At 41.0% G+C, this 13,209-nt stretch overlaps 1 protein-coding gene across 2 annotated transcripts in view; it reads left to right on the forward strand.

Annotated features, from left to right (window-relative positions):
• fnbp1l (formin binding protein 1-like) overlaps positions 1-13,209 on the forward strand; it is a 54,584-nt gene that overhangs the window by 19,895 nt on the left and 21,480 nt on the right. For both annotated transcript variants that reach the window (XM_053503921.1, XM_053503922.1), the window contains exon 2: positions 8,638-8,753. In XM_053503921.1, the coding sequence (XP_053359896.1) occupies positions 8,638-8,753 (116 nt within the window). The remainder of the gene's footprint in view (positions 1-8,637; positions 8,754-13,209) is intronic.

Here is a 13,209-nt window from a genome sequence, read left to right on the forward strand (position 1 = left end):
TGTAGCCCAAAAGCCCAAGAAAGGATTTAACTACATAAAAACATGTAGAAATTTTGTTGAAAGTTCACAGCAAGGTGAAATGTTAACGTTAATGAGGAGTTGAAATCAATTCATTTATGTGTCGCGATTATGTGTTGCAAATCATGTATCGCCACACAGATTTTTAATTGATTTGTAATTTATCTATGTTTGCATTTAAATGTGGGAAATGTTGCTATTCCTCTATAATCCTGCAGGTGGTGTGCTCTAAACTGGTCCAGTTTTAGATTTGTTTTGGGATATGAAAAATGTATATATAGATATCTAATCAGGAGATTTCAACATTTTAAAATAGTTACTTACGGAATCACAATTCAACACAATACAATTCCCCTGATGACTCTCATCCCTAACTGCTGATAAACATGCTATTGATGCGAGAATGAAGCAGTGCTATGTATAGCTGGACTGACCCGTCACGTCCACATCATCTTTCATCAGGAATTGTCTCAGTGCATGGTGAAGGTTGAATTTTTTCCCCCCCAAAAAAACAAGCTTGACTTTCCCATGTTTAGGGAATCTTTTCTCTTTTAAGTCTTCACACATTGCATGCAGATAGATCCATTGTATTTATACGATTTACATAATCGATTACGTCGACGCCGTTCTATTTCAAGAAAAGCGAGCTTCTTCGTGTCCTAGTGTTTATACTTCCAGCATTATTGCTCTTGTGATCGTTTAGAGCAGAAAACATAAAGGGCAACCAAAGACTCTATTGTCTCAAGAAATAAAACCTGGTTTTCCTGTTTCTGTGCTGACATTTCAACATGCTGTGCTTTTCAACTCTGAAAATTATGGGATGTGTTTTATTAAACAGCTCTCACATGGAGATGTACTATATATCAAGAGAAATATGTAGCTGCTGCTTCCTTGTCACGAGCGAAGCCTGTCTTCGCTACATCACATATGGTGACTCGTCTTATTGATCGTGCTTTAAAATGGTTAGCATTAACAATGAGTGAAAATGAAATCCGAGCACTGTCTGTGGGCAAAGCGTTAACCAAGGGTTTTAATGCCAGGAACTGATCTTAATGATTTTTTTTTTTATTATACAGAAACTGAAAAATAATGCATGCATGCATGCATGCATGCTTGCTGCATTGCCTCATCAGCCTAACCCTAATAGCCCTCATCAGCCTGATTCAGGAACGTGTCCACAGGAATCACGTTAACATTTCATCTTGCCTCAGGCTCCTACATCAACGTTCCCACCAATTCTGACACGGTGACATTTCTCCCCCTGGCCCGTCCTGTGCTCACCAGCTGAGGCTTGTCTGTATGTCCGCTCATCCTAGTTCACCCTGATGTCACGACTATTGTGTCACGCCGATTACTGTTCTTCTCCTGAAGCCATCTGTGCAACTGCAGCCAGGACATCATGGCAATGCGGAAACCCGGATTGCATGTACCATCGTTCCCTTTGACCCTGCTGCTGAAGATTTGTACTAGACATGCACTGTCGTGACTCACTGTGTCCTTTGGCTTGAGTCATGTATGCTGATCTCAATAAGGCTTTGATGCTCCTACTCCTTGTTTGTTTTCACATCCTGTCATTATTCTGCTCGAGGATGTTATTTTTTTGTTTGGCCTTTTTTCAGGTTTTAATTTTAGCCTTCTAGTCACTTAATTCTTCTTTTTCTTCTATTTTAACATTAGATCAACTTTGTTACAGTGAAGGTCAGGTAAAGGATTGCAAATTTTATACCCGTTTCAATGAGCAAGTTAACACTCAATAATGAGTTAGTTATTTATGGTAATGATATGAACATTATTTTTGTGGTGTATTTAAATGTTTTGGCATAAGCCCCAAAAATGTTACCAAATTAAAAATGCTTAAACAGGATGAAATGAAAACCAGTGCATTTAAAAAAAAATACAGTGGCAAATATTGTGCACTGATTGAACCACAAGTGCACTTTCTTGGCATGTACAGGTTAATAGACATGTGATCTGCGAAGAAGTACTATGCAAAACAATCATTTATCAGCATTTATCAATTATATTTTAAACGCCTGTTAATTGATGGATAATGATGATTAATAGGGATGGGAACAACCAGTCATCTCTCAATACCATATAAGGACACTTAGGTAAAGTACGGTTTAATATTACATAAATTCCCTATTTATAATTTTTTTTTTTTTTTTTTTACAATTTTAAAAAAGTTTAATGAGCAATTACATGTAAACAATTTCTTATAACATTACGTTTTTCACTTATGAAAATGGACAGCATTTAGGCAATACAAAATAACCTAATACAAGAGTTCAACATTTAACTGTAGATCTCTGTCATTCGCTATAAACAAACAAATAATTCACTCCTACCTCCACAGGGTGAGAATCTGCAAATGGTTCAGCGTACATCATGTAGGATAGATCTCAAAACTCAACCCGTAACCCGACAGTAAACACGCGAGTGGGTGCCACTTCTAATTCAGGAACGCGGAGCTTCTAATGCACGCAGTTTCCAACTAATTTTGTTTGTGCTGCTTCGAGTCTTAAGTGTGTATAATGAGTGGGTTTGAGACTAATTTGTTCAGAGTCTGGAGGTAAAGGTCAATCAGAGGCCTTTAACGTGCGATTTTTTGATAATTAAATGGCATAAAAACGCGCTTCTGTTGCACCACTTGGAAGCAGCGCTCTGTACAGAATCCTTTAAATCTGATGCTGATCAGCAAACTGGAAACCACTTTTCATAACTTACCGGTTCATCTCTTTTATAAATGTAAAAAATAAATTATATATGAATTATTATTATTTTTTTAATCAATTTTGAAATCAGTGATCCGATACGATTATTTTCCCCTTTCTGTAATTGTTAGCATTGTTAACTGGGTATGATCTACATCTTAAAGAATTTTCCTATACATCTCAGTTATTGAAATGCACCAACTGCATCGTGCAGCGTTAAGGGAGGGACATAACACGCACACACAAAGGAAAGCACTATTCGATCCCTCCAGCTTATCTGAAATCACAGATGCTCACGATTTGATGATGATGATGATGATGATGATTGATGTGGGAGTAGGAGTGTGTCATCCCCCCCCTGAGAGTACAAGGTCAGTTCGCTCTCTCTTTCTCTCAGCTTTTCGTGGCTGCAGATGGCTGTAGCATCACCCGGGAATCAAACTTGCGATCTCCGCGGTCACACTTCCGCTGAACCGCACATTTTTCTAACCCATCTACAGGAGTCGAGTGCTTATAGTTTAAAGGAGAATTGTGGAAAAGTATTTTTTTTAAAAACAGTTTAGAAATTCATGATATCCGTATCACAGCTATATTAATCGAGAAATACATTCATCGCACATTGTCCTGCTTCTAAAATGGCGCTTTGCGAGCGGTATTGGTAGAGGAGCCTGGTTTATTTATTGTTGTTCCATTCACGTTGCAGCAGTTCAGCCCCGTTTGGTTTCCTGCATTTGTAAATTCAATCCCTGGAAAATGTATGACTAGGCAACACTATTTAATGCTGAGACACTACACTACTTTTTATAACTAGCTTTTTTTTTTGTCAGATCAATGCCATTCTGGTCGCTAATTTCAGCCCTCATGACCATATGTCTGATGATGGTTAGCGCTAAGCTAATGGATTTATACTTTGCCATCCTTACTGTAATTGCTGAATTAGCATTTCGAGGTTATTTTTTTTGCTAAGACTGGGGAATGTGCCTTTTTTTGGCGGACCGTTATAGAATTTAATGAGACTGTACTGTGGCAAACAATATCATATTTTTCTAGTCTGGGGAATTACCCAACATGGTGTAATCATGTTCTCCGTAATGTTTCTGAGCTTTGTAAGTGGAAATTGTGCCAAATAAGATTTAGTGTACAAACCTCAGGAATTATCCAACCAGAGCTCAACACAAGCAAACAGCTTCGCACGGTGACTCGATGAGGGAGAGACGAGGACGTCTGGAAAACTAGCAAACTAATAAATTTAAAGGGTCAGACACAATATCTCTCAGCAGAATATGGAAAATTCTCAAGAAGCCAAAAGAACTTTTTCTGCAGTCCAGAAGAAAAGAAAAAAACAACCCCGATATAATCTGCATTTCGTGGAGATCCTAGCCACTGAAATATGATCCTGTGCCTGGCTCTCACTTTTGTCTCAGAGAGTCAGTACAGCAGGGGGTCTATAGCACTCCACAATAGGATCCAGATCATGTGTCCGTAAGCTGAGATCCAGGCTAGTCCATGTCACCCAGCAACCATAAAAGTCAATCATCAAAGATGATACATGTCGTGTTGATCATTCTGAATGTCAGGCATTTGAAGAAAAAAGTGACATAAGAAATGGAACTGGAGACATGCTGAGAATGCCCATCTGCCCCTGGCTTCAAGAGTGAACCACGTGGCAAAATGGTGCCGGGGCAAAAGAGCGAAAAATGCATGCTTGGAATGGTTTGCTTCATTCATACGTACACGTCTCATGTGACATGTAGGATTGATGGAGAGCATTGGCGATTATAATAAATCTAGCTGTTCAGTCTTGCATCGCGTGAGAATCCCAGATTTGTGATTCCTCACATTTAACAAGTGTCAAAAGTAAAGTGGTTGTGATTATCCTCTGTAAGAAACTCGATTCAAGGCTTCAGACTTCAGACTCGTGGTCTGTCATCGTCGTGGATCGAGAGAATTCAGCCACAGACGGTCTCTTTGGGAGGAGCGCTGCCATTTCATGTGACTCACCGTAAAGATGTTCCTGGAAGTGTACTTTAATATATTCAGTCTTGCATCAAGATATTTTTAGAGTATGATGTTTCAGAGCCGATGGAGTCATTTCCACCAACACTCACTCACTCGCGTCACTCTTGTTGAGGTTGACGTCCTTGAGTGTTCGTCTTTCAGTTTATTTAGTCTTTGCCAGGCTGGAGATAATTAGCTGATGATAATAAAGAAATGTATCAATTCGAGGGGGAAAGCAGAGATTATTCAGAGTTTTTGTGATTTAGTTCTGTTGTGACGTTTTAACAAAACTCATTAATTTGCAGTCAGTATTGACATATAGTATGCATTGCACCAGTGATTATACATGATAAACTTCAGGATGCATGAGTGGTATCTCTTGAGCAGTGTGTCTGGTTAAAGGGCAGATGCCAGGCTGTGTGTAGATGATAAGAAAGCGATCCATTATGATGGAATTGAAATAAATAAATTGGATGTAGGATGCTGTGCTGCCTGCCAATGTGTGCGTAGTTTAGCCGCCTGTAGGATTGTAGAGGAACTGCAACCTTTTTCGCCACCTCAAATGTGAACATATATACATTTTAAATGATCGCAATACATTAATGATTGTTCCCCCCTATCTCTAACATCGAATGTAGGCAGAAAGAAATCATAGAATAAACAAATCATTAAATCTTAAGCTTCTCTTATGCTCAAGACCACGCTGCGTTCCACCTCACTCAGACGAGAACAGCATCTCGAAGCGTGGGCGCAGGCAGGCTTGATGAAACCGGACAGTTCCAGATTATAAAAACATGGCCTGGCTTTTGTTCCAGCAGGTATTCCTATGACCGTGGGCGGTGAGTGTGATCTGTTCTATATGATTCTCCGGACTAGTTTGTTGTCTTTAACCAGAGATCGCACACCTGGATCAGACGCACCTGAACCAGAAAACCAGACAATCCTTGACTGTCAGAGTAAGCTCGTTCTGCTTTGACTAAAGTTTCTTTTTCCCCTCAGAGTCACACTTTCCTTTATGTGAAATGTGTGGGTTCAGCTACATAGCAGGTAAATCAGCCTCTCAGGTCAACATAAACCTGAAACTCCGGCGTGTGAGCAGGTGCTTTACAGGGTGGAGCAATCGCAAGCCTTACGAGGTAATGTTGACTTGGGTGACGCAATGCATTAAGCGTGTGTGTGTGTGTGTGCGTGCACAATCACAAGTTAAATGATAGTTAAGTCTGTCCAGATGGCTGACAGAGAGCTGTTTTTCCACTTGACTGAATCACCAGTCTGCTGCTAAAGCGATTTCCGTTTGTCAGATGCAGTAGCTGCAAGGGCCATCACTTACCGCCTCCTCGGCTGAGAATAATGAACCGTCATGGTGTACACACACTGGTACATGTATGCACTTGTTGTCTTTATAATACCTGCACACACACTAGCACTGAGAATAAATCACCTGTCTACCCACCTCTGCAACACGGGATTTTAAAAATCCATGTTTTACACTATTAATTTATGTTTAGCAGATCTTGAAGCACAGTTAAAATGACAGGTTGCGAGCACTCACCCGAAAGGGTCTGACTCGTGAACTGGATCAGGTAGCTATAGCAAATCAAATGTGTTATCTGTTCACTGATACAGGGCTGATATGGAGCTCTCAACGTCTGAATAACGCGTAAAAGAACATAAAAGCATTCGCTAAAGGGTGGTAGTGGACAATCTACTCAGTTTTCTTATCATGGTCTCTTTGTCTTTGTGCCTAACCTGCCCTCTGTCGTACACTCGAGTCGAAAGCAAACAGCAGTACTTAAGCTTGAACTTGGTCAGTTGTTGGCCAGACTTTCATTTATGTACACTTGGATACAAGGTTTACAGAGAGTGGTTTACTGAAAACGAGAAAATATCCAACGAGTGGCGGCTCTTGCGTGAAAATGGCTTGTTGTTTCCAGAGGTCAGAGGAGACCGGTCCCGGCCAGGTTGGTTCGAGCTAATAGAAAGGCGACTCAAATAACATCTTGTTACAGTCGCGGTATTATTATTATTTTTTTATGCCACACTTGGTACAGTTGGGCATTGTTGAAAGTCTTATTATGCACAATAGTAAGCTATCCAATATGAACTTGAGGGCAAACGAAAATTCCTCCTCCTCTTCTCCTCCAATGGTCGGGAAATAAAAGTAAAGAGAGAAACTGGTTGGCCATACATTGTTTTTTCTTGCAGCCCACAGAATGACACGAGTAGGATCCAGATCAACCAGATTCAACTCCTATAGGTTGAACTTTGGTATATAATTTTTGGTACTGCTTTGGATTTCTAATCTTCAGAATGTAAGAGGAGACGTGACTCCCCAGAGGAAACCCAGTACGTGTTGGGAGAACATGCGAACGCTGCACATTCGGACCAAAGGCCGTGTTTGAAGCACCGTCGGCAGTGCCAATCACCAAGTCGTATCTTGGTTTAGAAGTCTGCATGAGCTGTGCTATCCTGAATAGGAAGTTTCAGGCGGAGAGAGTGTCCGAATCCTGAATGTTATTAAATAGATTATTAACATGCCTTTAAATAAAAAAAAACAAAACAAGCTGAAACATTTCCTGAGTGCCGTTTTAATTATTTATTCTAATCGATTTGAATTGAAAATGAAATGAACTTGTAAGGAATGTCACAGGACAAACCATTTAAGCTGCTGTCAATCATGACGCGCGGTGAGACGGATGTAACGGTCAGCGTTGGCTGAGCAATTCGTTCTTCCTGCTCGTCTCATCGTTGATTATCTGTCTTTATCTTTGACTGATATTGGTGTATTTTTCCATCTGTTTGTTGGAAAAGCTAATGTATTTAGTGTATATTTCTACTATAATCTAGTCACTGATCCAGTACACGATGTTCTGCTTCATTACTATGGTGATCCATGCTGCATTGAGGGGGAAAAAAGGCTGTTTTTCGTTATCTTGATGAGGAAATCTGCTGAATCTGTTCTGCCTCAGTGTGTTTCACAGATGCAGTGCCAGGACTGCAACGGAGGAGAGCTCGACCCTGTAGAGCGCACACTTCCTTTCTCTGCATCTCCCCTTTACTTTCCTGTCAACTCCCATCTCTCCTCTTCTCATCTCCGGAAACGGGCTCGCTCTTATGAATATATTTCCTAAAGACTTCTGTTTTTTTTTTTTTTTTTTTTTTCATTTTCTTTAGTCCATTCATCCTTTGTTTCCCTTCTGTATCGTTCCCCCCCCCTTACGTCCTCCCCTATGCTCCTCAGAAAGCGCAGACTTGCCTGTCCGAAGCTGGACGTAGGCCAGCACTCTGCGGCCTGTGGCTTCTTTTACTCGCGCTCGGGTTGCACGGACAGGTTTATAGACCACCGCTTCTCTTTTTTTTCTCTCTCTGACTGGCAGTACAGAAGGTTTTGCTGTAAATTCTTTTCTGGTTTAGTGTAAAAACAATTTGGCACACAGCTGTTTTTTCAAAGGCAGCGTCTGTTGCGTATGGGTTACCAGATTGGTCTTACCGAGGCTGACATCATCCTTCAGTTTTGGCACGTTAATGTAATCCTTGCTAAGGATAGCGCCGGCTTCTTAATGGGCAGATGGGAACCTGTTCATTTTCTGAAAATATCTCTCTAACCGTGTTATCAGGTGACATCATGAGACACCCATTAGACCAAGCTGGAGATTGTGTTAACATACATCATGACCTTGTGTCCGAATTACCTCTGACTTGCCTGTGAGTGGTTAATGTAAGCAAATGAAATTGAATTGGGTGTAACTTCCTTTTAGCTCAGATGTTGTTATATTGCAGTACAGTATTCTGCTCGTCAGTATTTAAGAGACACGTTGTCTTCACTTGAGAGAGACCGAGCTCCTTCGCCTCCTGCTCAGCACTCACCGCCCGTCTGTGAACTGTGTTCTCGTACTTCCTCCCACAGGACCAGTTCGAGAACCTCGACAAGCACACGCAGTGGGGCATCGACTTCCTGGAGCGCTATGCAAAGTTCGTGAAGGAAAGGCTGGAGATTGAGCAAAACTATGCAAAACAGTTGCGGTAAGTATTCAAATCATAATAACCCAGAATCAGCACACGCACACAGGGCCGGGGTGATTTTAATTAACGTTTGCATGCCCTGTTCCTTCAGTCTGTTTTAATTCTGATGATAATTTTTGTGACGACTAGTCATTATTATATCCCTGCAGTAATGTGATGTTCACAAAACTCTGATTTAAAATGCCAGTCAGCCACTTTCTTACAGGACACAGGGCAATATTTGATTCTCTTCTTCACATCCGTCTGGTACATATTTCAACACCGCCAGACGTTTTGTTTTGTGCATATGATTTTTTTTTTTATTAGAAATTTGGATGAACATATTGAAATTGGGGGAAAATGCACACAATTAAAAAAGCAAAAAACACAATATTCCTGAGCTGCTGTGAGTCGCTTTTGTGATAATAACTCGCTCATAGTAGCCTCACTTACACAAACAAGATTTCTTCAATCATTCTGATTAAAGATTTCAACTTAAATGTCTACATGGATGATGATCTGATAAGATGCGTTTGCATTTTTAAAGTAAATGGAAATGTAGCAGGTGTAACACACTCGGAGGACAGCGCTATCCGCTTCTTCCGCCCCTGATTGGCTGTAGAGCCATGATTAATGTGTATTTTTGGATAATTCCCCTTGAAAGACGTACTAAAAATTCTTTCTTTTAGATATTTTTCCTTCAGATATCTTGAAGTAATCAGCCATAAAAACTCGCACACGGATAGCTTAAAAACTAATGAAATGAAATGAAACTGCTTTCTGATTTCTTTATAAATGTACTATTGTATCATGCAGCCTTGGGATTTATCCGCTCGACTCGGGTTTTATTTGTAATGCCCCTCCAGCAAAAGACAAAGCAGCTTCATGGAAACCTGCTTAAGTGCCTAATGAGCAAGCCAGAGATGGTAATGGCAAGAAAAACCTCCCTGAGACGGCACGAGGAGCCGGACTCCAAAGGGAACCCATTCTCTTCTGTCTGACACAGGATACTGTGATTATATAATGTGCACCGTGTTGAGGAGTGCAGCACAGGATATGAAACCTTCAAGGAGCTTTCAGTAGCATCGTTCTATTCCGGAGGCTGAAATCTAGAAATCTTGCATTCAGCAGCTTTAACATTTGAATATTTGAAGGCCGGTGCATTCCCACAGCATGCTTGATGAGCATGATATTCTGCTAACAGAGGTTGTTTGTAGATCTCTGTAACACCTTTACTGCATAGGGAATAAGCTGTCCATGTAACTAAAAAAAAAAAATCAAAGAATCAATCACTTGCTGAAAATTGACTCCAGGAGCTGAGTAGAGCTGCAGCTGCGGCCTCTCCCGTCTCCTCCGTCTCCTCTCAGCCCTCTCCTCCTCTCTGCTTTGCTTTTAAGGAAGTCCGGCCTTCTGCCCTCCCTCTGGGATTTCTGCTGTTGCCTGGATACAGGAGCCGAGTGCCCCCTCAGCCCTGCTAAAGCCTAGGATGGGCAAACTATCACAAAACACACGCGTCATTATACGTGAGATCCGAGGCCTGTGCGGTGTGAAGATTTACACCTGTCGTTGGGACGCACCCAGCTGAGGGTTATTCTGAGAGGGGTGGGTTTTTTAAATGAATGGGAATTGCCATGGAATATTTATAATTTTGTCTCTTGAAGGTTATAGTATGGACCTGCAATGAATACCTGAACCCTCAAACTTTTCTACACAGTTTTATTAAGTCCACATATATACACACACACACACACACACACACACACAGGTGTAGGTGTTTACTGACCTACATCCCCACCATAAATATTCAGCAAGCAGCATTCCTTTGATCTGACACCGACTGGTTAAAGGGCACTTCACACAAACTACGCAATGAACGAGACGAGTTATTGTTTCTCACCGCACAAGGAAAGTGTGATCAGTACCGTCTGTGCAGTGATGGAAATTGTGTGTGTGTGTGATATCTTCTTTTTATTCATAACTTCCCTGCAAACAGGTGGGTTTAACAAACAACCAGAGAAGGAGGAAGTAAAAAAAAAAAAAAAAAAAGATTTCCTATTGGGTTTTGCAGACAAAGAGGTGTCACTTCTGCACTGGCTTGCAGCAGAACTCATTTTCTAGACTGACTAAGTTACCTGGTCAGACAACAGTCGGTCAGGATCAGGAATATGCAGATGATCATATGAAGTATAGCGGATCATGTGAAAGATAAAAAATGTGGCCGCAGGTTTGTAGACGCCTGGTGATGAGATCTGTATGATGATCCAATGAGGCAACAAATTTGGAGGCATATAATAGTATTGATGTTTCTTTCGCAGGAACTAAGCGACCCAAAAGTGTTCCAGCATCACAATGAGAGTTAAATTAAGGCATGAGATCGGTAATTTAATAGTGTTTTGTGTTGCACTGTTTAAATGCAACCGGTGACCTTGACTGATACAGCAATCTGGGATTGTTGTCAAGTAAATAAGTGAACTTGTGAATACTGCATGATCTGAATGCTGGGAAATACATGCAAGTTAATCACCTTCATTTAGAAATGAGATCGCATGTATGTATAAATCGAGATTGTCATTTTATTATTATTTTTTTTTTCTTTATAATTATTTTTTTTGTTTAATCGTAGCTCTATTACTGGTATTAGATACCAGTTCCTCAAACCAGGACTTGTGATGAATGAAAGTGTAGAACGGATTGATGTTTACAGAAGACTTCAAGTACAGTATGGTGATGAGACTCTTAGCCACAGTAAAACATTTAAATGGTGCAAACCGAGGTGGCTCGGAGCCCGCTGCAGTCGTTCCCATGAACATTCAGCATATGGAATGCCTGAGCCTTAAACATCAACAGATAACATGTCAACAACTTGCGGAAGAGACGCATCTGTCTGGGAACTGTACACACATTTATTCAGTCATGCACACTAGTTGCACGTTACAGAAACTTGGTTAGGAGTTATTGCCACAGTTATTGCCCCGCTCCAATCCTGACCTCACTCCTAGTGATTTCCACAAGTTTGGATCATTAAAGGGGTTCCTGGGAGGCCAGGAAACAGGCAGTCTAGGCATGACTTTACAGGACTGAGAAAACATCAAGTGGGGAAGGTTTTGAGGGACGCTGTGTGGAATGTCTATGAGCTGGTCTTCTCATTGCAGTCGAAGAGGGAACAAAAACATCAGTCGAAGAGGGAACAACTCTGTTCTTATTCTTTTTTATTGCGTGCACATTTAAGCATTCCGTCAAATTTATCTTTGTGGTCTTTTTGCATGTATTGCATCATATTGTAGTGGCATCAAGCATGATTAAGAATGGGGATGGCTACAGTTTTGCACCTTCAGCCCGACACACACGAGCCTCGTCTCTTGCCGTTTTAATAAGCATTCTGCGTGCTTATTGACTCACTGATGCTGATGATTCGTGGCTGTTGCAGTTTGGTACCAAATGTCGAGGCATGCTTTGCTACTCGATGGTGCTAGGCAATTTTGTCAGTGCCGTAAAAAGGTGTTGAAATTTAGCGCTCAGCCCTTTGCACAGAGACCTGACCTCAACCCTCAATTGACCACCCCTGGGATAAACTAAAAACGCTGACTGCACACCATACCTCCTTGTGCAACATCAATATCCGACCTTGCTAATGCTCTTGTGGTTAAATGAGCACAAATCCCCACAAGCGTGCTTCGACATCTAGTGGGAAACCTTCCCAGAAGAGTGGAGGATATTATACCAAAAAAGATGGAACAAAATCTGCAGCTCTGGAATATTGAAAATCAATAGATTACTTGTAGAAGAGATGGATTTGTCTGTGGGAACTGTACGTACAATCATTCCACTCACACACTACAGGAGCTCTGCTGGGAGTTATTCTCACCTCCCCCGTGTAGTCCTGACTTCACTCCAGGCCATTTCAACACGTTTGAGCCATTAAAGGAGTTGTTATTATCCCCTTAGAGATGGGACAAAATCTGGAGCACATACGAATGTGATGGTTCGATGTCCACAAACTTGTCGCCATATGATGGCACAACATGCAGTCAGATACATTTTGTTACAGATGTAGGTGGGAAAAGATGGTGAGTGGGGAAATGCTTGATAAGGCCCCCCCACTGGTGTTTCCGGTCCCTGCTTTTTGATTGACTAGATAAATGCACTTCTTTTGAAGGGGCATTCAGGGTCAAGTTAAAGCTATATGCATTGATGCTCTTTTTTTTTTTCCTTAACAAGGCTTAAATGTTGTAGGCCTCATGCTCTAAGCCAATAGGACGTTTAGAGTATGTGTTTAAGGTGTTGTTTATCATTTTATTCTCTATATAATATGTTTTATATGGTGTTTTTAATGTTCAATAATTAATGATGAGATTTAGTTTCTCTAAGACATGGTTAAAGGAATCAATTCCAAATCAATCTGTGGCTTTAATATACTTTCCTATAAATCATTCAGGAGGAACATTGGGAGAGGTGGGTTAATGATCTGTGCTGCAGA

This window comes from Clarias gariepinus, chromosome 9 (genome assembly GCF_024256425.1).
Source record: "Clarias gariepinus isolate MV-2021 ecotype Netherlands chromosome 9, CGAR_prim_01v2, whole genome shotgun sequence".
NCBI classification, from domain to species: Eukaryota; Metazoa; Chordata; class Actinopteri; order Siluriformes; family Clariidae; genus Clarias; species Clarias gariepinus.